The sequence below is a fragment of the Palaemon carinicauda genome, chromosome 9 (genome assembly GCF_036898095.1).
Source record: "Palaemon carinicauda isolate YSFRI2023 chromosome 9, ASM3689809v2, whole genome shotgun sequence".
In the NCBI taxonomy this organism is placed as follows: domain Eukaryota; kingdom Metazoa; phylum Arthropoda; class Malacostraca; order Decapoda; family Palaemonidae; genus Palaemon; species Palaemon carinicauda.
Genome location: NC_090733.1, coordinates 161,197,505 through 161,223,155, shown reverse-complemented (window position 1 = coordinate 161,223,155; position 25,651 = coordinate 161,197,505). Strand labels below are relative to the sequence as shown.

The 25,651-nt window shown below is 41.2% G+C and overlaps 1 protein-coding gene across 2 annotated transcripts in view; it reads left to right on the top strand.

The window, feature by feature from the left end:
- Positions 1 to 25,204, top strand: part of LOC137647321 (WD repeat-containing protein 73-like) — a 34,548-nt gene extending 9,344 nt beyond the window's left edge. For both annotated transcript variants that reach the window (XM_068380723.1, XM_068380724.1), the window contains 3 exons: positions 6,135 to 6,262; positions 6,807 to 6,891; positions 22,817 to 25,204. In XM_068380723.1, coding sequence (XP_068236824.1) covers positions 6,135 to 6,262; positions 6,807 to 6,891; positions 22,817 to 23,535 — 932 coding nt within the window. In that variant the 3' untranslated portion in view covers positions 23,536 to 25,204. The remainder of the gene's footprint in view (positions 1 to 6,134; positions 6,263 to 6,806; positions 6,892 to 22,816) is intronic.
- The last annotated feature ends 447 nt before the right edge of the window (positions 25,205 to 25,651 follow it).

The following is a 25,651-nucleotide window of genomic DNA, read 5'->3' as shown; positions in this document are numbered from 1 at the left end:
CTCTAGACCACCTCTCAGGCAAGAGAGATTCAGGCCCTTAAGGAATGGCAGGCACCCTTCAGACCTTCCTTGTTGGAGGAGTATTTGCTGTCCCGTAGGGAGCCTAAGGATACGAAGACGGTCCCTTAGATCTCTAAGGCACGTGAGACCCTCATGTAAGAGGGGGTCAGAGGTTCTCATGGGGCGAGTTCCTCTCGCGACATCCCTCCTGTTCACGACCTTGACCCACCTCAGGCTCCTGTAGGTAAGAGCTTGGAGATGGATGATTTCCTGGACTCTTGACCGAGACAACTTCCCAAAGGTAGCAAGTCCGAAGCCGAGTGTCGGGAGTCCGAATCCACCTTCCAGCAAGTCCTAGCTTGCATGAGGGATAACAATGGGTTGTCTAACCCAGAGGTAGCTCCTCAGGAGGGCAGGGTCACAGTCCTGGACCATATGCATGGTACCCAGAGACCCGTAAGACTAGTTCCATCATGCCTTGCTCTGAGGGATTGACGACAGCCAGGAAGAAGGCGTTCTCCCAAATCCCCAGCTCTTACAGCTCCCTTTGTGCTGATTCGTTGGCTCAGCTCCTTCCACCTCCTTTAGTCCAACAGAGGAGGCATTGCGAGTTAGAAGACAAACTTAGCCCGGCTATGACGTTAGATCCCTCTCTTGAAGCGCTCTCGAGGGGAATCCCTATAGAGAGGTTTTCTGGGCTTTCGGGCACTTTCTCTGCCTCATAGCTCATCAACATTGAGAAGGTCCCAAAATATGCCATGCATGCTGCTTCATGGCTGGATCTGTGGTTGGGTTCAGTGGGCTACCTTGTACAAACTGAACAAGGAGGTCCATGGAGACCTTTCTCTTGTCTGGCACTTGGACGTTGGAATTCCTTTCAACCAGGTTGTCAATCTGTGGGTAAATGTAATTAAGAGACGAGATGCTGTAGTTGAAAGGTTTCACAGGCAGGTTCCTAGAGCTGAAGCATCCAGGCTCAGGAACTCTACTCTGGCAGGAACCTCTCTCTTCAAGCCAGAGGATGCTGAGAGGGTGGCTGAACAGAGAAAATCCACTAAGGATTCTCTCCTTCATAGGGGCTTTATGAACCAGGCCCTATGGGAAGGCTCCTTCACCTATCAAGTAGCAGCCGCAGCCGACAAAACCTCGACCAGCAGGACAGCAGGGTCCTCCAAAAAGGTATCACGGCAGCCTTTTCATGCCAAAGATCCAAAGGGCTCCAAACCCTCCAGAGGAAGGAAAGGTGGTAAGGGAGGCGGCAGAGTCTGTCCATGTTAGGGGGACCAATCCTCTTACTAGCCCACCGGTGGGGGATGCCTGCAACGCCGCTGGCAGAGGTGGATGCAGCATGAGGCAGATCCTTGGACAATCTCCGTGATTTTTGTAAGGTATTGCGTCACTTTCACACAGTCTTCCCCTCCACTGACTCGGGATCCAGTTCCATCAAGCTCCTATGCAAAGGGATCCGCAAAGGAACTGGCTCTTCCGGCCGAAATCCAGACCATGTTGGAGAAGGGCACTCTCAAATAGGTCTTCGACATGTCCCCAGAGTGGCAGACCTCGTCTATTTCCCGGAATTGATGCTTTATACAGATGCATCAAAAGAAGGTGGGGAGCCCGCATGCTGTACCACACGGCCTCTGGGTTATGGTCCGAATCCGAAAGGTACCAGCGCATAAATTTCCTAGAGATGAGAATAGCCTTTCTAGCTCTTAAACTTGAGAATAGCCTTTCTAGCTCTTAAACTGTCCCAACAGTTCCTGGCAGATCACTCTGTGGTGTTGATGAGCGACAACACCACAGTAGTGGCATATATAAACAAACTAGGCAGTATGTTTTCGCAACCCCTATACCATCTAGCAGTAGAGACTACGATGGACAAATGAACATTCAATGTCCCCATCAGCGGGCTTTATTCCAGGCAAAAGGAATGTTCTCACAGACGATCTAAGCGGAACGACTCAGATATTGGGCTCCGAATGGTCTTTGAATCATCTGATAGCCAACAAAGTATTGAATTTGTGGGGTTCCTCGACTGTGGACCTGTTCGTGACATTCCTGAACTTCAGGCACCCGCTATACTGTTCCCCAGTCTCAGATCCTCGCACTCTTTTGCAAGATGCAACCCAACAACGGTGGGACAATCTCAACAAGTAAGCCTTTCTCTCGTTCTGTCTGATGGTAAGGGTGTTCAGCAAGACCAGAGCATCCAACAACCTATTTATGGCGTTCATAGCTTTGCTATGGCATCACATGGAATGGTTTCCAGACCTTCTGCAGCTCTTGATAGAGCTACCGAGGGAACTCCCTCCACGACCAGATCTACTCAGACAACCACATGAGAACATCTTTCACACAGCAGTAGCTTCCCTACATCTTCACGCCTGGAGACTATCTTGCATCTCCTCTCTGAAAGAGGCTTTTTGCAAAGAGTTCCGTGAAGGAAGTCTGAATACCTCCAAAGATCCTCTGCATCATTCAACCAGGCAACGTGGACAGTCTTCTCTTGTTGGTGTCATGGAAGTGGTATCTCTTTCCTCGATGCCATTATTCCAGTAATAGTGGAGTTCCTTGTACACCTTCAGGAGGAAAAGCTCCTCTCGGTCTCATGAGTGAAAGGCTACCGCTCATCGTTAAGCATGTCCTTTAAACTTAAAGGAGTCGATCCTTCCTCTTCATTGGAATTATCTCTCCTCATACGAGGCCATGAGATCAATTGCCCCCAGTCATAAGTTAGACCTCCTCCTTGGAACGTGGTTCGCATCCTTCGATCCCTGAAGGGCAGCTCCTTACTAACCATTACATCAGGCAACAGATTGACCTCTCACTTTTAAGATGGTGTTCTTACTCATTTTAGCTTTGGCAAAGAGAGTTAGTGAACTTCATGGTCTATCTTACGATGTTACCCATTCAAGGGGATGGGAGGAGGTGACACTCGGCTTCATCCCAGAGTTTATTGCAAAGACTCAAAATCCAGCGGTTACGTATCCTAAATTCCGGGCCTTTTGGATCATGAGTCTTCGTTTTGTAACCAATGATCCAGATCAACTGTTACTATGCCCAGTTAGGAGTTTGAGATATTATTTTAAACGCACTGCAGCAGCTCGTCCCCCCTTGCCAGCGCGTTTTTGTTTGCATAGGGAGGGTCAAGAATAGGGTCACAAAAAATACCATTTTAGCCTCGATTCACAGGTTCATCAACCATGCATTGAATCCTGACTCTCCTCCTACTCAACGACCTAGAGCTCATGATGTTAGTGACATAAGCACGTCCCCGGCGTTTAAACGTAACTACTCTGTGGCGCAGGTGTTGCAAGCGGGTGTGTGAAAGCGTCGGACGACTTTCACCACCCACTACCTGAAAGACATGACCCACAGGAACTTGGATACATTTTCATTGATCCTGTAGTGGCTGCACAACAGGTGGTTTAGAAATAACTCAGGCTCCTTGTTGGACAAGTAGCAGATGGTTGAGGGTATTGGTTACCCAGGATTAGTCTGTATGAATGTTAAGAATGAGTGGCTCCTTTCTTTTCTTTCATCTTCCCTTATCTAGGGGAACAGCACCACGGGTCCTCTGTACACTGGCCTCACCTGTCTGCAGGTAATAACCATTTCTCGTGCTAAACCTTGTATAGTCTTCATACTTTTACATGTCCCTGATACCATGTGCAAGGTGGGTATTGGAAACTTCTATGTTTGAATTTACATTTTTATTTCTAAACTTGTAATATTCTTACGTAGATAGTCACATTGCTAGGTTCTCACAACCACACAGGTTGCTCAGGCCGCTATAGGCACATTGCACAATGTCTCCTTTTAGCAAGGTGTCAAGGTTTTTTCGTGTTATAGTCTAACTCTGTACAGGTAAAAACCCAGGTCAAAGACTAAGTCAGAGGTCGGACTACTGCCCTCCCTAACGGGTGAGTCATCCCTATTAAATAGAGTAAGGTTTGTTTAGTGACAGAACAAATGTCAAATTTTTAAGCAATTTGTATTTTTCCTAACTTACAAACCTTTAGCTATTTATACAAATTGTCCCGCCATTACCTGCCCCCCATAAGTCCTGCCTGCAATCAAAAGAGGTGAAATATCACTAATGTGGGGGGGGGGTACCTGGTTACCCTGGATACCCCCTCTACCTTACCACTAATTGTGATTGGGTGGTTGCCACCTCGCATTAAAGTCTTAATGGCTAGTCTTCCAGCTTTGCCGAAAGATAATCTTTATTAAATAGCTAAAGGTTTGTATGTTAGGAAAAATACAAATTACTTCCAAATTTGTCATGTTAACCTTGGTTACTATGTCACATAAACCATACCTCCTTTATTACAGAACTAAAGTAACATGATTCTTTAATGGTCTAGTTTCAGTCATACAAATAAAATATGTATAGTGATGTTTAATTGCTGTGTGACATTGCCCTTAGGTTTAGGCTATGCCCTATGTGAAGATGGAGAAACCATTACTCTTTCGATATTTATTACCAAGTTTTGTTTACTGACAAAGCTTGAAAAGATTCCTAAAGATGTTTGTGCTTCACTTTTTTTTTTTTTTTTATATTTATATTTTGAAAGGTCAGTTACCATGATATTTTTTTGCAGATTTTAGTTATCTTTACTCTGTAATGTTTTACTAGTTAGTCTTGCCATTCCATGACTCAGTCTCCCCCACAAAAATACTGCATTATGTAGAATTTTACCCCTGTGGGTGGTGTGGCGCTGGGGGTTGGCTAGGGCCTTTGTATCGGTCCATCCCTTTGACGAAGGAATTAACTAAATGGAAGACAACCTGTGAATAGTGGATTTCACGCGCCTTTGCTTTATACACGACACCCAAAAGGTGCTCGCGCGAGGGTTGTAACCTCAGCATTCCATGCTTTTATCTTTCTCTGGTATAATTGGAAGGTTTTATCAGAAAAGATATATAAGAAGGACTCTTTTCACCGGCCGCCACAGGTCTCTCCCCAGAAATAGATTTTTCCTTCGTCAAAATCCCTTTATTGGACTCACAAAGCCTGGGAATTTTAGCAAACATAATGTCTGTGATGCTATTTGGTACAAATTTATGGTTATTGGTATCCGTCTATGGGAAACGTTGTGGATAATGTTAATGAAGAATTATTGTTTTGAACGGTTTTATTTTTCTGTATGTTTTGAAAAAAAATTTTATTCAAAATTTTATACAAATGTATCAAGCAATATTTTGAAAAAGGGAAAAGGGTATTTCAAGGAAGCATATTGTAAAAATCTGTTGAGTTGGAATTGTATAAAATATTTATAATTATACTTATCATCTACATGTTGCTAATCAGCTCTGTGATGTATATTTCATGTTGAAAATGTGAAATAGAATATTTTGTTATACTTATCATGGACAGTGCTTCGATACCTGAAAAAATTCATGTTACATTTATTGGTGTGGCTCATTTTTTTTATTGAAATAATTAGTATTTAGACTGATTTTTTGTAAGTAAACATTATCGGGACCATAATGATAGTTAGAATTAATGTATTAGGAAAAGAATTAACTTTGAATTATCCATTGGTTAGAAAAAGATTCCTTTCCAAGTTTCTTTAGATTTTTTTATGTGAAAGAGCTTATGATTTTGGAAGGTTTTTTATGTACTGTATTTTATTGTTTGAAATAGGAAAATTATAATCTTCACTTTTGCCCAGTATCTGAATTGATTATAGGAGTAAACTCTCGTTTTATTCTAACTATTTTTATTTTGTGAATATCTTGTATGATGAACAAGAGAGCCTTCAAAACTTAACAGCGATGGAGCAAAATAATGATGAGAGGGAAATATTGCAGGTCCCAGTTTATCCTTTGCTAGCATGATCTTTGGATGTATTTAATGCATAAGAGGAAACACAAGAGGGCATCCCACCTGAATTCTGTAACCTAAAGTGCCCATAACCCATATCTTGGCTTGTGATCTCTAGGGTGGAAAATATATCAGGTTATTTGAAAACAAAAATCAGTATTTAAAGTTGCTCGATAACACTCTCCATTGAAAATGAACATCACTTACTGAAACTGAATTTCCACCGAAGATTAGTGAAATTCTCAAGTCATAAAAACTGCTTTCACCATTTGTTAATAAGTGACGTCTAAAATTTGCCTCACAGGTCAGCATCATGAAATCTTAGAGCTGAGTGTCCCCAAAAAGATAATTGCAGGCAAAGATTCTGGTCTGACAAGAGATCGAGACTTTGGTGTATTGACAGGTGGATATACAACAGGCTTGGTAAAGAGGGTAAGACTCCTTTATTTAGGTTATAGCTTAATAAAATCCATCATCACTATACATAAGTGCTCATTGTTAAATTTTTTTTTTCTGCACTTCATTTTATTGTTCAAGGAAAATCTTGCCTTTACATCAAGTCAAACCCATGTAAAATGTAGCGTACTGTAATACAGTATATGAAATTGGTTTGGATACTTCATTTATGAAGGGAATAATCACAAAGATATAAGAACATAATTAAAAGTGGCCTATAAAGTAGCAGTCACAAAAGATATTCAAAACAAGGATTGGTCATTAAAAAAAAAAGGTAGTTCTCATGTCTGTCACTCATACACTTCTCTAATAGCATCCACATAAAGCTTATGTAACATTTGTTCAATTAAATTGGTTCAATATCTATTCCTTGCTGTCTCATTTAGGTTATTTCAAGAATGCATCTAATGAAAAAAAAATAACTTGAAATCTGGTAAAGTACTTTAGTAGGTTTCACTACCTAAAGATACTGCTGTACTTGATTGAAGGTCTAATTTCTTTTTGTGTTGATCACTTGCAGATATTACCATTACAAGTAGGGGTTGTGACATCAGAGTCTACTGGGATTAATTTTTATTCCATACCTAACTCGTTGGATGATACAGGTAAAATGGACTTCATTTTCTTTTTGAAACTTGCCTTTTCCATAGAACTTAATAGCTCATTTTGAATTTTTATGGTTTACTTTGAAAGCTATCAGTAACTCTTTTTAATCTTAGAACAAGATTAGATTCATAAGTTTTACTTTCAAGTTACAGTAGCTCTGTAGCATGGGATATTGGTTTCAAGTCATCATGCTATTTTGGCTTTTTAATAGTATAACAGTATAGGCTGTTTCAGTTGTCTATTTCACAAAACCTTTTATGATCTCTAAATAAACAAAATATATACTAATGAATATGGTCCTACTCTATTGATCAGTTTTAATGTTAAAACTGTCAATGTCTTTATAGAGCTCAAATTATTGATATTAAGCTTTTGTTAACAGGGTCATCAAATTCATATAATAGCGGGGGTTTTATTGAAATTTCATCATAATTTGACACAATGCTGTTAAAATGTATTAACGTTTTGTTCCGACGATAAATACAAACCCTTTCGCTCTTTATTGTGGTATACTTTCGGTGAAGCTGGAAGACTAGCCATAAGACTTTTAGCAAGGTGTAACTACCCCACCACTAGTTAGCATAGGGTAGGGGGTTAGTACAAGCTACCCTGCTCACACACACCTGTGTTGTCTGGTCACTTTTTCTTTTGGCTCAGCAGAGAGTGGACGTTTGTCTCTCTCTGCCTCCCAACCTGACTGTCATATTGACTAATTATTTCTTTCCTTTTTCTTTACAGTTGTGAGTTTGACTTCTTCCGGTCATCATGCAAAATTTTCCAGGACCTGAAGGGCGCAAATGCGGCACCTTCATGTCCTCGACCGAGATTAACCTGCATTCATTGTGTCCGGCCTGTAGAAGATGACTGTACACAGTAAGACACTTGTGAGGAGTGTCAGGAGTGGTCTTCCTCCCAATGGGAGAGATTTGGGCAGTGGTATAAGAAGAATTCTAGGAGGGACCCTTCTTCGAAGTCGAAGAAACATCATACTTCTTCTTTAACCTCTCAATCACTTCCAGAAGCTCCTGCTTGCTCGGTCTCCCCAGGGTATTGATCGAGTAGAAGTCTTGACCATTCAACTCTAAGGCAACCTTTAGGTTTGAAGGGCAGTGCCGCTTTCCCTAGCTACCTTCTCCTTAGGGGAGTCCTTTGCAATAGATGATTTGTTACAGATTTGGCCTTCCCTTGGTGATGCTGGTCCCCTGTCGAAGGAAGGTCTTGTGGAGTTGCTGCAGTTGGGAGCTGAGAGGAAGCGCACACTGGCTTCCTCAGAGGTGGAATTGGATCCCCCTCCGAAGAGCTACAAAGAATTTGTTCTGGAGGAGTTTCTTGCTTCAGCTGCTAGCGCTGTGCTGCCGGTTCCGAGTTCTCCATCTTCTCCTGCTGCCGACGACTGCATATCCCCTTGCCCGGAATACACTCTGCCTGCAGAGGGGACCAGAGTCATAGGCATATTCCTGTTCCCCTGGGGGGGGTCACCTTTCCAATTCGCGGGATAGATCCTCCCCAGAATGGTCTCCGCCACTTGATTCTGCTAGCCAGAGGTTGGCTTCGCCTCCACCCTTTTCCAGCCCGTCGGAGTATGGTTTGCTTGTGGATGTTACTCACCCTCTGCGAGTTCAACGCGCACCTTCCTCACTATAGCCTGTTCCTGTTCCAGAGTCCAAAAGTGCTCGCCATTCCCCTAGTGGAACTCTGACCATCGAGCTTTCATCGCAGGAGCGCAGAGCGGGCAGCGCTACCCAGCGCTCTCCACCCTCGCCTTTCAACACAGACAGAAGAAACACCCTTGACAGCCCTCGCTATCATAGGACATCTCCTTGTTACCATTCCAGAACCGCGTCAGCGTGTGATCCAGCCCCAACTCGTCAATACGCGTCAGCGAGTGAGCAGGCTTGCTTGACAGCATTTTCCAGAGCATTTTCAGGTGATGCGTGACCCAGCTGTTTGTTACTGAATACAACGATATCAACCCTATTCTCGGGACCGAGCGCCAGCACGTGACTATGCTCCATCCAATCACTACGCGCCTCATGACTCTTCCAGGTGTAGACTCCCTGAGCGTGATTATTAGTCCGTGCGTGAACACCCTCCTGCTCAGGAGCATATTGCTCACTCCCCCAGATCATCAGTAGCACCTGGCAATCCAGCCCTTGCACGCTCGTCATTATCAGTTCGTTGTAGTGATTTGCGGACTATGGCCAGATGTAGCACGCAGACTGCCTGGTGTCCGATTGCCAGCCACACGCCAACGTTCACTACACAAAAGGATAAAATGGTGGTATACCCAGAAATTTGGCCAAAAAAAAAGGTAAACAATCATGGATGTGCTGGGCACCACCCCTTGATTTTATACTGGACAAGGAGACCCAGCCAGAACTGTAGTTGCTTAATATTATTCTAGAGGTATGCCGTCTCACTTATTACTGGCGTGCATGAAGTACAATATAAATAGCGGTAGCTATATACAAGTTTTTTTAACCACAAACATTAGAAGTGAAAAAAATTTTATTACCAGAATAAAAACTCCAGGCTGGAATGGGGACTAAGGTGAGTAAGTGTATTGAAAGAGAAATTTATTAAAAAATGAAGAACAAAAAAGACACAATGATATGAAAATGGAGGTCGACAAAACCAGGAGGAGAGACATAAATATCTCCATACAGAACCTCATAGGAATCAATCCTGTAAATATTTAATCTACATATATATAAGTATAATTAAAGGTCAACATAACGGTGTATATATTTGGGCTAAATTCAAATGCAATTTGAATTGTTGCTTGAGTTAAGATCAAAGGGATTACAAGACGGTTGCACATCTGACCAGTCTCTACATTCTCACCTTTACTTCAGAAAGACAAAAAAAATTATGTAATATATTAAGAAAAGGCTTATTATCCTCAGTGCTACACTCAAAAGGGACGGCTAAATATCAAAAACAGTATAGTAACTTACTAAAAGCCATGCTACAAAAATCTACCTGTTATAGTACATTAATGAACGCAACAGTGTGTACGTTGCTGTTTCCTGGGTGGTCCAATGATCTCACTAAGCAATACCACTACAATGAATTTCCAGACACAAAAGTTAATAACAGCCAACCTTGGTAGTTAGGATCCAGAAAAATCCTTTTCGGTCCAGATAAACATAATCATGACAAAGTTCCAAGCTGGTGACATAAGAAAACTTCAAGCTTAATGGATTCCCTTACCCTAAATCATTGCTTGCCCTCACCTAGCACTTTCAAATTCCTCTACTTGACTCCCTACTGCGTGTAGGGCATTATTGCAGTTACAGTATCTTCTAGTTAGTGATTAGTACTGATGCTTTTTCATCCTGAGTGCCCAGTAGTCTGTAGCGATGCAGTTGCTTGCCAACTCGTGTCAATGCACATCCAGGAGCTAAAGAGTGAGCGTCAAGTGCCTCACATCAGACCAGCAGCGAACACCCGACCAGTGGAACGAAGCAGACCAGTTCCATTCATAGCCGCCCCGAAGAGCTCCGCATATGTTACAGAACGTTCTCCTATGCATTCTCCAACTCAGTCTTCCAAGCCATAGCAAGAGGCCATGCCAGTACCATTATTGCCGGGTAAGTGACCTCTCTCTCTCTCCTTTTCAGGTTCTGAAACCTCAGTCTCCTAGGAAGTGTTTCCCATCTCATAACCTGCCCAGTGAGAATCCTTCTTCAATTCCATCCTTCGAGAAGGACAATCCATGATTCAAAGATTTGGTGAAAGCAGTGAGTTTGCCAGTTTCTGTTGCCGCTGTCTCAGTTAAGCAGTTATCTGCAGATTCCACGAGTATGCCCAGGATTCTGCTGGAGAGGACGATCTCTTCAAAAACCACTTCCCTGTTGTCCAACTGTAGACGCAGGTCTGCAGTGCCAGGGGGACCAAACGTCCAGCCTCAGATGTGCGTCTCCCTGATTGGGTCCAAGATTCGTGTTCCCACAGACTCCGCGGAGGTAGTCCTGCGGAATTTTTTACAACCGCATATGACCCCAGTCATGACGACGAAGAGAATGAGATGGAAGAACCTGACTCCTCCCCCTGGAGACAACCTTCACCCCCGTACAAGCCGGGACTCGCGATTTCCTAGGGAGATCTCCCTAACTTCGTCATACCGCCTCTCTCCTATCGTGGTGGCTCCTCCAAAACAGCGCACTACCTCTACATTGTCGGACCAACCCCTGTCAGCTCCTTCCCCAAAGGGAGTGCCTCAGTCCAACAGATGCAGTGAGGACTCAAGACCCTCCCTGCTAGAGGAGTTTCTTCCACCCCAGAGGGAGAGTAACGATTCGAAGAAGACCCTCAAGAACAGCACAGCGAGGCAGCTCCTTCGGCGACAGTAATGATTTAGACTACAAAACCCCCCCCCCCCCCCCTGGGGCTCCTGTGGGTTGATGATGACCTGGACTTGGGCAACAAGGACTACCTGGACTTGGGCAACAAGGACTACCTGGACTTGGGCAACAAGGACTACCACCCTAGGGCGGCTAGTCCTAAGTATACCGAAGGGGAGGAGAAAGAGCCCAGATACACCTTTTGGTAGGTTTTGACATATACGAGGGCCATTAATGGCCTGGACGATCCAGCTGCTGCCCCTCAAGTGGGCAAAGACACCATTGTAGACCATCTTTACAGCATCCAGAGACCTCCTAAGACAAATGTAACTTTGCCCTGGTCCAGGAGGTTGAAGGGGGCCGGGAAATAAGCCTTTACCCAGATAGCAGGTACAACGAGCTCTCTTCGCACAGGCACTTCCTCAAAACTCCTCCCGCCTCCTATCATCTAACAGAGGAGGTATTACGAGGTGTCTGATGAGACCTTCTCGGCATTACTACACATATCCTGCCATCGAACCACCGACAACAGGCTTTCGAGACTTCCTGTCACCTTTGCAGATGCACATGCCCTCAACATGGAGAAGGTTGCAAAGTTTCCCTTGCAGACAACTTTGTGGCTAGATCTATGGTTGGGGTCAGTTGGACACCTCATTAAAACAAAGGATTGGTCCAAGGAGAGCACGAGGAAGTCGATAGTGCCTTTCCTGTTATCAGGTACCTGAACCGTGGAGTTCCTCACCCATCAGGTAGTCAACCTGTGAGCAAACCTAATTCTTAGGCAAAGGAACTCGGTGATTAAGAAATTCTTTCGACAGGTTCTTAGGTCGGAGTTGAACAAACTACTTGATTCAATGTTAGAGGGACCCTCTCTGTTCAGCACAGAGGAAATCAAACAAGTGGTGGATTGATGGAGGAAATCCAACCAGGACTTAATCCTCCAGAGGGCCATTACTTCTAGGTCCTATGGGGCAGCTCCATGGAAGCTGCAAACATCCAGGCCCCAGACCAGCAAGACCTCAGGCTCTTCCAAAAGCTCATCAGAGAAGCTCTTTCCTGCCAAAGACCAAAAGGGCAGAAAGTCGAATCAAGGAGGTAAAGAAGGTAGAGACAGCAGACGAGGCCGCTCTCTGGTAGAGATGGCAATCGTCCCACTTTTTTAACAGTGGGGGATGCAGCACGGGGACAAACCCTGGACAATCTCTGTGATTCGTTCTGGGTATCGCATTCCATTCATCCAATCTCCCCACCATTGACTCTGAGTCCAGTTTCATCGAACTCTTACATGAAGGGATCCGTGAAGGAGCTGAACGAGACCATGTTAGAGAATGACACTCTCCAGGAGATCCTCAATGGGTCCCTAGCCTTCTTCAGTCGACTCTTTCGTGTGAAAGAGGCGTCGAGAGACTTGACGCCAGTCATCAACCTCTCAGCTCTGAGCAAGTTTGTCCTACAAACTCTGTTCTGCATGGAGACAGCAAAAGACATCAGGACTTCATGGGCACATTGGACCTCAAGGACGCATATTTCCAGATCCTTGTCCATTCGTCTTCGAGAAAGTATCTAAGGATCATCCACGACAACAGGTAATAACAGCCTCCTGTTGAGATACTACCGCTATAGAGTTATTGAGTTCTTTGATTGGCCAGACAGTTCTATATTGGATCCTTCTCTCTGGTTACGGTTCACTTTCCCTTTGCCTACACATACTCCGAATAGTCTGGCCTATTCTTTACAGATTCTCCTCTGTCCTCATACACCTGACAACACTGATATTACCGCATTTGACGCACGGGCATATAAGACGTGCCCTTATTTCAGCAGGTCAGATTCAGGAAAACAGTTTTTAGTACATTTAAGCATATATTGTTAAAAATAGTCTAGCTGTACAATGCACAAGCAGGAACATACTGTATATTTTTACGCATAACATGACCAATAGTGCATAGGCTAGCTTTTGTTGTATACTTAAAAATCCAAAATAAATTAAATAAAGACCATTTTTACATCATGCTTTTACTAACCACACAACATAAAATCAAAACCATAGCTTTGTTTACAATTCATCACTGATCATAACGAACAAACGAACGGATGTACGCATCGTGTGTTAGATTTTGAAACAACAGCTATTTTACCTAGTATTGATTATGAAATAGTGTTATTAACTTTGTTTTACTTTATCCTTAGTAATTCAAATTTATTGAAATAAGAGCGATTCTATATCAAGTTTTTCCCTAATAAACGCTTCCTGGAACAGAAAACATTGTTTTGTTTACAAACCCATTTACATATTCATTCGATAACTAACAATACTAGAAGCTTTTAGTAAAGATGTTATTACAAATATTTTACTTGCCATATCCCTAAAAATTTTTACATGTTGCATAACAGAAAACCTTTTTGTTTGTTTAGTCAACAATAACAAGCACTGCTAATGACAGTATGATGTGACAGTGAAGGTGATGCTTGATTGGAGAAAGAGTGAGGATAATTTGAATCATGGTGGATTTTTAATGAAAAATTAATATGCTAATCTAAATTTGATCACTACGGTTATTAACGATACCATTGAAATTATCGAAGGCTAGGGAAAGAGAAAGTTAAAAGATTGCTGAGAACGCAATCATAACTCGACGTTTACATTTTGTCAGCTGATGTTTATAAACGAAAGTCACAGCATTTCAGTTTAAATTGCTTTCATTTTAGCGAATTCATTTTTAAAGAACCGGTAATAATACAATAATACCAGCAATGAAAATAAGATAAGGATGCATGGGGGTTAGTGCCGGTAAAAGTACCTAGCGTAAACTGGGTTAGCTTAGCTTAAGCCTACGGTAGGTCTCAAACTTTACCTACGATGTATAAGTCGCAGGACAATTTTTCTAGCCAAAATTTTTTGGGGAAAAGTGCGTCCTACAGGCAATCAAATACAGTACCAAACAATTCTTCTTCACCCAAGGGTTTAACTACTGTACTGTAATTGTTCATTGGCTATTTTCCTCTTGGCATGGGTAGAAAAGACTTTTTAGCTATGGTAAGCAGCTGTTCTAGGAGAAGGATACTCCAAAATCAAACTGTTATTCCTAAGTCTTGGGTAGTGCCATAGCCTCTGTACTTTGGTCTTCTACTGTCTTGGGTTAGAGTTCTCTTGCTTGAGGGTACACTTGGGTACACTGTTTTATCTAATTTCTCTTCCTCCAGTTTTGTTAAGGTTTTTATAGTTTATATAGTCTATATAGGAATTATTTATTTCAATGTTGGACTGTTCTTAAAATACATTATTTTTCCTTGTTTCCTTTCCTCACTGGGCAATTTTCCTGTTGGGATGTTGAATGACCTATGAGATGTAACCATCGCTGGACTGGAAGAGCGTCTTGTTGGAGGAAGGGATTCGCCACCTTCCTCAGCCTCTGGATTTTGTTTTCTCTACAGGATGGTATCTATTATCATACACAGGTATACCAGTCGATGTGATGGAAGCAGGGATGACTTCTTGAGATTTACCAAGATCCGCAGATCGCGACAAAATTCGAGGAGTCTGTCTTGATGTTGAAGAAGGGTCGCCACCGAGTATGCTAGAATCTTCGAGTCTTCTAGGTATGGCAGAAGACGGATGCCAATCCTGTGGGGCCTGGTTGACACTAGGGTGAAAACTCTTGTGAAAACCTGGGGTGCTGTTGAAAGACCGAAGTACAGCACCTTTTATTATTAATATTATTATTATTACTTGCTAAGCTCCAACCCTTGATGGAAAAAAAGGATGCTAAAAGCCCCTGGGATGGTAGCACTAAAGCTTAGCTTTAGTGCCACATTAGCCTTCGCCTCACTAGTGCTCACCTTGCCATTGGTCTTTGGTCCTTCACAGGGTAAGGTTACTATCCATCCTAAAGCTGTTCGGCGTGGTAGTCACCTTGAAGGCACTCACTTTGGTAGGGAAGCTAAATGGTGGGAAGAGCAGGAGTTGCCATCTTCTGATACCCTACCTTTCCGTGACTCTACACCTCCTAAGTCCAGAAAACACACTCGAGGTGCCCCTTCGAACACAGTTCCGTTTTCGAAGGATGCTCCATGGTTCCTGGACCATGTCCATCGGTCCCACCTCCAGATACTTAGATCATCCTACTGGAGGTATCTACTTCCTCCAAGGGGAGTGGAGGCCCTTCAGACCCTAGGTGGAGTAGTTCTGCCGTGCCAGTTTCTCTTTATGCTGTCTCTCTAGGGTTCCTTCTCTTCAGAAGTCCTCAAGGTACTAGAAGTATCTGGCTACCAAGGCCTCTTCAATCAGCCAGGACCCTCTCTGGGAGGAACTGGGGGTGATTCCCATTATCATGCAGAGGAGGAAACTGGGATACTGTATAGGGCGGAAACTCCCCTGCTTGGGGACTTGGTTCACCCTCGAACCAGCAGAGGATCGAGATCTACAAACAACTACAATAGGGAGTCCTCAGGTTACGATGGTCCCGACTTACTCTGTTTCGAGGTTACGAACGCGCCCCATAAAAATGTAAAGAATAATATTAAGCGTTGTTCAGTCTTACATCGTTTTTCAACTTTTTGCCCTTCGTTAGTGCTCCAAAGCGTAAGGCAGATTCTTCTTATGGTAGCACATCAAAGAAAAGAAAGGCCATCACCATGGAAGTGAAATTAGATACAGTATTATTAAGCGATCTAAAAACAGTGAAACGCCAACGAACATTGGCTTGTCGCTTGGCCTTAGTCATTCGACCGTGGCTACCATTTTTAAGGATAAAGAGCGTATCGTTGAACATGTGAAAGGATCTGCTCTCATGAAAGCAACAGTGATAACCAAGCAGCGTAGTGGTTTAATTATTGAAATGGAAAGATTATTGGCACTTTGGTTGGAAGAGCAAAATCAAATTTTACTTTACAGTACTTTAATTCATGTGGTAAGGAATTGGTTTCTCTTTTTCTAATACTTTTTTTAATGTCATTTGTCACATTTTATCATAGTACAATACTTTACAGTACAGTGCTGTACGTATAGAGTAATTTATTCATGATGTTCCGACTTACACTGAAATTCAGGTTACACCGTGTCTTAAGAACTGATCAACGTCGTAAGTCGAGAACCCCCTGTATAGGCTGTCGCTATAAAAGTAGTTCAACAGGAGCCTTCTGCTGTTGCAGCAGAGGCTCCTCCTCCTCCCACTGTCTCTGAAAGTGCAGGGCCTAAGGAGGTAGGGAGAGGAAGGAGAGTTCTTCCCTCTTAGCAAACTTTAACATCCGTCTGCAAAGGAGGAAAGACACAAAGACCATTCCCAAGAACTGGCACTCGAGGTCTGAATGACCAGTTAAAGGAGAGGGTCAGTTGGCTATGATGTCAGTTGCAGTAAGACTGAAACACAGCGACCTCCCTCCGAGGGCTCATTCCTCTGCAAGAAGGACCCTTGTTGACAACGTTGACCCTCCCCGGACTGCTATGGGGCCTAACTGAGAGGAACCATTCAATGACAGTTTGGAACACTCAGATGAGTTGCTGCCTGAGTCTGTCAGTCCCAAGATCTGCTCCTTGGAACAAAAAAGACACAGATCATGTCTTTCTGTATGGCTTATCTTACATTCGTAAAGTAAATTCCTAAGGGGAGCCATATTAAGTTCCAACGGAGGGCAAGGACACAGTTCTAGACCTCTTCTACAACACTCTGAGACCCTCCAAAACTAGGGTAACTTTGCCTTGGTCAAGGGAGTTCAAGGTGCTGAAGAAGAGGGCTCACGCCCAAGTTGCAGGAGCATCGTACCCCCTCCGCCTGTGAACTCATTTCGTTTACTCCTCCACCATACTTACGTCCGAGGAAGTACAGTATAGTAATTCCTCACAACACGAAATTAATTCGTTCTGGAGTGGCTTTCGTTTCATGAAAATTTTGTGTTATGAGTCACATTTTAAATGTAAATCGCCTAATTCGTTCCAAATCTTACAAAAACACTGCATTAAATTTTATAATAAAGCTACAATATAACCACAATGAAATACTGTACAGCTAAATGCATTTGAACTGTTCAATATACCTAGACTAACAGTTAATACCTATAATTTAAGTAGGTTTTAGAACATAATGCAATAATAAATAGAAAATAATATAATACAGTACAATATTGTATACAGTATATACAAAATATACAGTACCATAAGTACTGTACAATTATAGTTACTCCTACTATAGAGAGAGATACATTTTCTATTGTGTAAGAAACCCAGTTTCCTCACATTTCTAATGGGTGACTATTTTATTCTCGGCCTGTCTGATAAATCTCGTATATTATCATGAAACATTTTTCGCAATGTGAGTCATAAAAATCTTCGCATCTCGTTTTGCAGAATGAAAATTTCATAAGCAGATTCTTTCACAAAGAGAGGTATGACTGCACTACGAGATAGTGATGGATGATCCATCTCCACTACCTTTGGATCCGGCAATTCTGGCCTTGATACAGAATCATCCCTGGACAAGCTGATGACTGTGTCGGTGAACTTGTCTGTGATGGACGTTGTCAACATGGAACTGGAGTAAGTGTTCTTTGCAATCCATTTCAAGGCTTGACTATTGGTTGGGGATTGTGGGCTACCTCATCCAGATCGAGGATTTCTCCATGTCTCACAAGAGGGAGGCTAGAAGTATGTCAGCCTTCCACTTGTCAGGAGCAAGAACACGTGTTCCTGACCCAGAACATTAACCAGTGGGTCAACTGGATTTTGAGAAGGTGCAATGTGGTTATCTCAAAATTCCAGAGGCAGGTGCTAAAGTGAGAGGCGATGAAGTTATGCAACGCCTCAATAGACAGTCCCTCCCTCTCTAACGTGTAGGACATTGAGGCAGTAGAAAGATGGTAAAGGCCAGTCTGGAATCTAATCCATAGAGCCATGATTTCACGCCCTTACTCTGAGGTACCACCACCCCAGAGAGCATCTCCGGTAAAGCGGCAGGGTGCCAAGAAGTCTGCACAACCAACAAAGCAGGCAGCACAACCACAAGGTCCTAAGCAGCCCTTTTGATCTGAGGGGCACAAGGAAAGGCAGGGGGAGCAAGAGAGGGAAACGTGAACGTTCCCGCTAAGGAGGGTATTCCCCCCAACCAGTCCATCGTTTGGGGATGATTGCAGAGCAGTTGGCGAAGGTAGATATTCCACGGGGCCAAGCCTTGGTCGGTCTCTGTACTTCAAGAGGGGTACATCATCCGGTTCACGCTCTCTCACCCTCCTCTGACCCTCCATCCAACAATGACAGGTTTCTAGGAATAGGCCTTTCGGGCTGAACTGCAGACCATGCTATAGAAGGACGCTCTCTAGGAGGTCCTGGATAGGTCCCTAGGTTTCTACGGTCGGTTATATCTTGCAGAAAAGACGTCTGAGGCTGGAGACTAGTCATCGATCTCTCAGCTCTAAATGAGTTTGTCCAACACTGTTCAAGATGTAGACCCTAATGGTCAGATCAGGGGACTTCATGATATTGTTAGACCTCAAAGATGCATACTTCTAGATTCACATTCATCTATCCGCAAGGAAATACTGTACCTGAGATTCACATGAAGTAGAAAGATATACCATTTCAAGGTACTGTGCTTTGGCCTGTCCACAGCACCTCAGATGTTCACTCGAATCTTCACCCTAGTGTCCACCTGGGTCCACAAGAATGGCATTCACCTACTTCATTATCTAGACGATTGGCTAGTTCTACCAGATGCGAGTGAGACCCTTCTTTTCCATCAAGACAGGCTTCTCGCCTTTTACCAGGATATGGGGATTGTGGTAAATTACGAGAAGTCGTCCCTACAACCCACAGAGGGAATGATATATCTAGGAAGAAAATCTCGACCAAACTAGGCAAAGTCTTCCGAGTAGAGAGCGGGAAGCGGGTAGCGCACCCGTTTGTTTTGTAGGATATTTTGCTAGCAGTTCTGTGGCAAAGGCTTCTGTGGCACCTAACCTTCTTGGAGAAGTTGGTTCCCAACGGTCACCTTTGCATCCGCGCTCTACAAATGCAGCTGAAGAACTTTTGGTCAAGGCACCTGGGCTCTCCGAACACCTTGGTACCATTAGGGGCAGGGTAAAAGAGAGACCCTAGTTGGCGAGTGTCATACACCAACCTGCTCAGAGGAGTAGACCTTCTCTTTCTTCCAAAATTGTTGCTCTTCACAGAGTCTTCAAAAGAAAAGTTGGGAGCTCACCTGTTGAACCTCAAGGCATCCGGACTCTGGTCCGATGCTGAGCAACAGTGCCACATGAAGCTCCTGAAAATGAGGGCAGCCTTTCTAGCCCTCAAGTAATTCCATCAGCTCCTTTCAGGGCACTCCATAGTGCTGATGAGTGACAACATTGCAGTAGTGTCGCACATAAACAAGCAAGGAGGTACTTTTTCACAGCACCTTTGCCAGCCATCTGTGGTTAAAAGTATAGTGCTTGTGAGAGAGGTTTGTAGCTTCTGGAGACTTTGATAAAGAAGTCTTGAGTCATAGATGAATGTTCCACTTTACCTAGTAGATGATGATAGATGATGATGGTGATCGATGGCCAGCAAGAATGGGTGGTGGCTGCAGTAGCGTCCCCCATCGGAAACTAGTGGAAGTGCAGCTGCTTAAGAATTCTCTTCTAGGTTAGCTATGTTCTGGGTCTAATGTCAGCTGAAAGATCTCCATAAACCAGTCTTCCTGTGACCACAGTGGAGCAATGAGCTTCTTCCTGTTATGTTTAGAGGTTTTGGCCTTCACCTAACGGCCCAAACTGAGGGAAGGCATGAACACCATGGTTGTCTCTGGCTGCTGGATCAGGCTACATTGATCAATACAGTACACTTGAAGGTTAGAATTCAGGTTCATTGCAAACAGGCTCACTCAGCGGCCTGCTCCACATCTGCCATTTGGATCCAACAACTATTTCGATGACAGAACATGCTCCTCCATATTTAGGTATCTTGCAATGATATGGCACTTGTTTTAGAGTAAATTTTAAGACAGTTTTAGAGGTTAGTACATACTGTAGTTTGTTCCTCTTTGGTTCCCTAGATATGTCATTGTGATAGAGGTCTCAGCATTAATTCTGGTAACCTTGCTTTCTGTAGATAACATGAATGATTACATAGCTAGGAAATATGCTTTCAGTTGCAAAAACTGAGTATGCTCCTTCCTGTCGGTTTGACCAGGTTCCTGTCATTTGCTAACAGAGAAGGTTAGTTCCCCAACTACGCATCAATACATCTGTAAACATGAGAACTTCCAGAGTCTAGAACCAGAGAGACACCTACTTTAAGGTGACTTGAGTCTTGCCACCATTGAAGATCCAACAATACTCAGAGACTATGATAGGGTAAAAATTTTTTAGAGCAACAGCCGACAAACATTTTGAGAGCCGCATTATTAGAGACCTCATTTTAAGGGGGCTGGCCGGCTAATGCCGATTTTTAATGACAGGACTTTGACATTCATATCACTTTATAAGGTGACTTAGGGCATCTCCAAACTGCATAGGATTTTTGCCTCTGACCTTCGGTTTTGCGACTTTAGGGCGATTTATCCTGAAAATTAGTGTTTTTCAAATTTTATCTCCTCCCTTGATAATTAATACTAAGATCTTGGATTACTACCCAATATAGACCTGATATCGACCTTCAATAATATGAAGTTTTTTTTCCTAAAAGTAATTTTTTTGCCAGATATGAATTTTTTCTTTATGGTAAAGAAATAAACCGTAAAATCTGGGGGAGAAATTAAGAAAAAAAATATGAAACAAAGGACTTCATTTCATTATTTTATAATGTATAATACAGTATATACCAAATTTCAATGCTACATCTTGAAAACTAAGGGAGACTATTGAATTTGAAAGTCAATAAGTATAGTTTTGAGATACGGGCATTCAAAGTTTTTCTTTGTATTTTTACAAAGACAATATTAATAAATTATGATTATTATAAATTTTGTTCTATATTGGTTATTAATGAAAGAAAACAAAGTTATTGATCATAATTAAATCGTAAATGAAGATCCTTTTGCTCATTATCTTGCCTCTTTTTTTTCTCCTGTGAGGCAAGGCGGCCACTCTATCCACAACACTCTCTCTCTCTCTCTCTCTCTCTCTCTCTCTCTCTCTCTCTCTCTCTCTCTCTCTCTCTCTCTCTCTCTCTCTCTCTCTCTCTCTCTCTCTCTCTCTCTCTGCACCACCAATATTACCCTCTTCTGAACTTTCAATAGAGCAAATTTTCTTCTTCCTTATGTTTAAGATGTTGAAATTGTCTTTTCCTCTTTAAAATGATAAAATTCTTGCCGAAAATGAGAAAAACAATTGTGAAAATGAGTGACTATTTTTACAAAAACATATTAATAAATCCTGATCATTATGAATTTTATGTTCGTTTTTGGATATTGATAACCGAAAACTAAGTTATTTATCATAATTTACTCACAAGCAAAGATCCTTTTGCTCAATATCTTGCATCTTTTACTCATTTCAGGCAAGGCCAAGTCACTTTTATATCCACACAACTCTCTCTCTCTCTCTCTCTCTCTCTCTCTCTCTCTCTCTCTCTCTCTCTCTCTCTCTCTCTCTCTCTCTCTCTCTCAACCGATATTACCCTCTTCTGAACTCTTAATAGAGCAAATTTTCTTCTTCCTTATGTTAGCAAGATAATGAAATTGTCTTTTCTTCTTTGAAATGATAAAATTTTTGCCGAAAACGAAAACATAAAAATTATTGAATGTCAGAGGTCAAACTCAGGTATTTACTCTTTATGTGGTTTGTGGTAGGACTGAAGAGCAAAGGGTGCAATACATTGTCATGGGACTCGTGAAAGCTATACAGATGCCATTGTTCTCAATTTCTTTTACATTAAAATGTAATAATTATCCAAATTTCTTATAAGAGAAGAAACACTGCATTTTCTTGTAGGGAACAGTGTTTATGGTTTATTGAATTACTTTTACTAATTACCCTGTAACTATGAAAATAAGAGGGATTTTGACAAAATATTTTGTATGTGCATTCTCCATTGCCATATAAAGCTCTGAGAATTTTTTCAGGATTTTGTGTTTTTCTTCCTATAACCCCACATATTGCCATCCCGGCCGGCCCCCTTAAAGCAGCTATAAGTGCCATGCTTCCCCAAGCAAGGGAGGTGTTCTATTAGAGAATGTGTGTACAGTCCACAGACTCATGAACAACGAAGATAATGATTGACATCTTCCAATTGCATTGAAGGTGTGCTTGCATAAACAATGGATTATAGTTATTCTGCTTTTTCTTATTGAGATGCAAGAATACAGTACATGTGTCTAGTGACATTTGGTCCATGAATGAGGGCTTAATAGTCTTTTTGGGTTTGTGTTGAAACAATTTAATAGCTAAAAGTATTTTGGTTAGTTTGATTAAAGAGTAAAAGTCTGTAAAGTACTATATTGCAGATTTTTTTTTTTGAGAGTTCTGTATTGTGTTAGGTTCATAGTCATCTCAGATACCTCTTTGATATTACAATCAACAAAATGTAAGAGTTACCATTACAGCTGATTTGGTCACAAAATAAACCTTGAAGCATACTTTAGTAATACATTGTCTTTTTCTCTTGCAGATATAATAATGCTTAAGCAAGTTATAAAGAAGGATGTTGAAAGTTATCCCATTACTGATGCAAATTCAGTTCTCTATTATGGGATAGATATATCTGATGTTGTTACCTATGATTTAAGCTCAGAAACTTCAAAAAATATTTCCTTAGTTCCTGATAGTACAGAAACCCTTAGCAAAGAAATTAATTCAGGAGCAATAGGTGATCTTTGTTCTAAGCATGGAAATATTTACATTTGCTTAAACCATTCTGGTAATGTGTTAATATTTGATCCAAGGAAAAATCACTTGCTGCAGAAAGGCGTTTATTGTGAACCTTTAGGTGGAAGGTGGACACTGGATGTTGGTGACAGTGGCCATTATGTTGCAACTTTTGGCTCCAAGGGTTGTTTGAGATTATACGATAGTAGGAACTTTAATAAATTCCTGTGGAATAAGGATTTTAAAGTTCAAGAAGAGTTTAAAAGTAAATCTGATGAATGTATTTGTGTAAGACTATCCCCTCATAACAATCTGGTTTCAGTATCGGGGATTGATAGAAATATCCACATATCGGGCATTAACGAAATTCCAAAAGATAATAATTTATTTATCCATGATGGTCATAGAGATAGAGAAATACAAAGCATCTCTACACATCTTTGGCACCCAGAACAGGAAAACCTATTGTTTTCAGCTGATGATACTGGCCAGCTTCAAGCATGGAGATTTAAAGGAAGCTAGTAAATATATACAGTATATGTACGATATGAAAGAAAAGAAAGTAGGCATATGTGAAAGGGCTTTTAACTTCTTAGGGTATGTTATTGTGTTAAGAATTTAGCTGTTTTCATACTTGTATGGCTGTTCAGTCATCAAATAAGAACTTGTTCACCAAGGAAAAACTAGTTATTACAATAATTGAAAATCTTTTGAATTTCATACGCTGGAAAAATATATTTTTTCAAGGCTCCATTGTTGATATTTTACAGTACAGTACATTCCAATCAACCTACTTGAATTATTTTTTATAGTAGCAATTTAATTTCATTTTTTAAATACATTGTATCTTATAATTGAACTAAATACTGTGCATTGTGTACCAAAACATTAATAATATAATTATCGTAAAGTAGTTTTCACATAAATCACGGAATCACATTTCTATGATGGATGATGAAAATGAGTATAATGTATAGCCATTGAATTCTCTGTGCTGATATGTTAATTTAGTTTGGGTAACTAATTATGAATTGATGTATGGGATCTGATCATAAGTTGCATCATAGCATTCTGTTTTATTTTATAGTGTTCAAATATCTTGGCAGATATTATTTTGTACACATATACCCTTGACCAACTTTCCCATTTCATCAAAGTACAGCATATAATTGTTTTGTCATCAGTATGAAAAGTTACACTTGGTTTTCATAAAATGTTTGAAGCTGTGTCATAAGAGATGTGAGAAAATTGTCAACTATGTTATATTAAGCTGACCCTGTAGAAGCACTTTTGACGGTTTGTTTTGTGTTTGCTTGTTCAACTTTAGTTCTGAACAGTTTCTCAAAGCCGTGTTTAGAATTTTGTCCTCATTTCACCATTAAACAAAAATTATTTTTTTACCAAGAGGTGAGGTTTAATCCTTAACTTTTGAGGCTAGGCTGAACTCTTATAGCTTCATACATTACAGGGAAGCCTCATTACAAGCAAAATTGATCCTACTTGACATTTACAGTACTGCATCATTCACCTAATATATGCAAACATACTCTTCAAAGTAGGGATTTTCTTATGTTAATTCTTGTGCCCATCCCCTTATAGGTTCCTCTCTTTTGAGTCTTGACCCCTCAAAATTAATTTGTACACCAAATCTTTTTTAATAACCTTAATTTTTTTTTTCCATTCTTTTACTATGAACAACACACGTGAGATATATCTGACATATTTTGTTTATAATTTTGATTCCAGATTGAGTTCATGGTTATGAAGAAATTTTATGAATACAGTACTGCTTAAATAAATGGATCAGTATATCGAAATATATTCCTTTCTGATTTATGGGCCACACTTGATAAATCTACATATTTTGAGCCAATTATGGCATTGGTTTGTATATAATTAATTTTTCTCCAATATTTAATGCATTGATGTAACAGTTTGTTGTTGGGTTTTGGTAATTGTACATTTGAATAATTCAAAATCTGCAGAAAGATGTTTTAAGAAATCTGGAGTTATTTTTTATTTTATTTTACAGAAATCACTAAATTTGATCTAGCTTAACTTTGAGATTTGTATACCTATATAATGTATTCTGATCTGAATCTGCTTATCATAGTTTTACAAGTGTATGATTAAGATTCTTTTATAGATGTATTTTTCTAAACTTTTGGTAAATATAATAAAGTTGAAATAATTTTTTTACTTAGGTTAGCAGCAATCCCATTCTGTTAAATGTATAAAGTATCAGTGCACCTCATGGGGGTCTCCTGTAGTCATTACTTGAAGGTTCTTTAAAGCATTGCCTCAGCCCCTAGTGGCACTTGATTTTTATTCTTCTGCTTTACTTCCGTTCCTAATTCCTCTTCCATTTTGCTGTCTAACCCCTTTTGGCTTCAATGTAACTGCAGAGTTTTTCCTCCAGTTGGGGGCTGAATGGTACTTTGGTACCAGGCTATATAGCCCAAATTTGTAATTCCAAAAGCTTACTTGCATTGCAGATGATCTACAGTACAGACAATTTTCAGTGTCTACCATTTAATTTTGGAATCTGTTTTAACTATTTTAACTTGACAGGTGGTGTGTAGCTTGTAGTTGAGCCTGAACCTATGACAGATGTAATCTATGAAGTCTATTTGTGGTA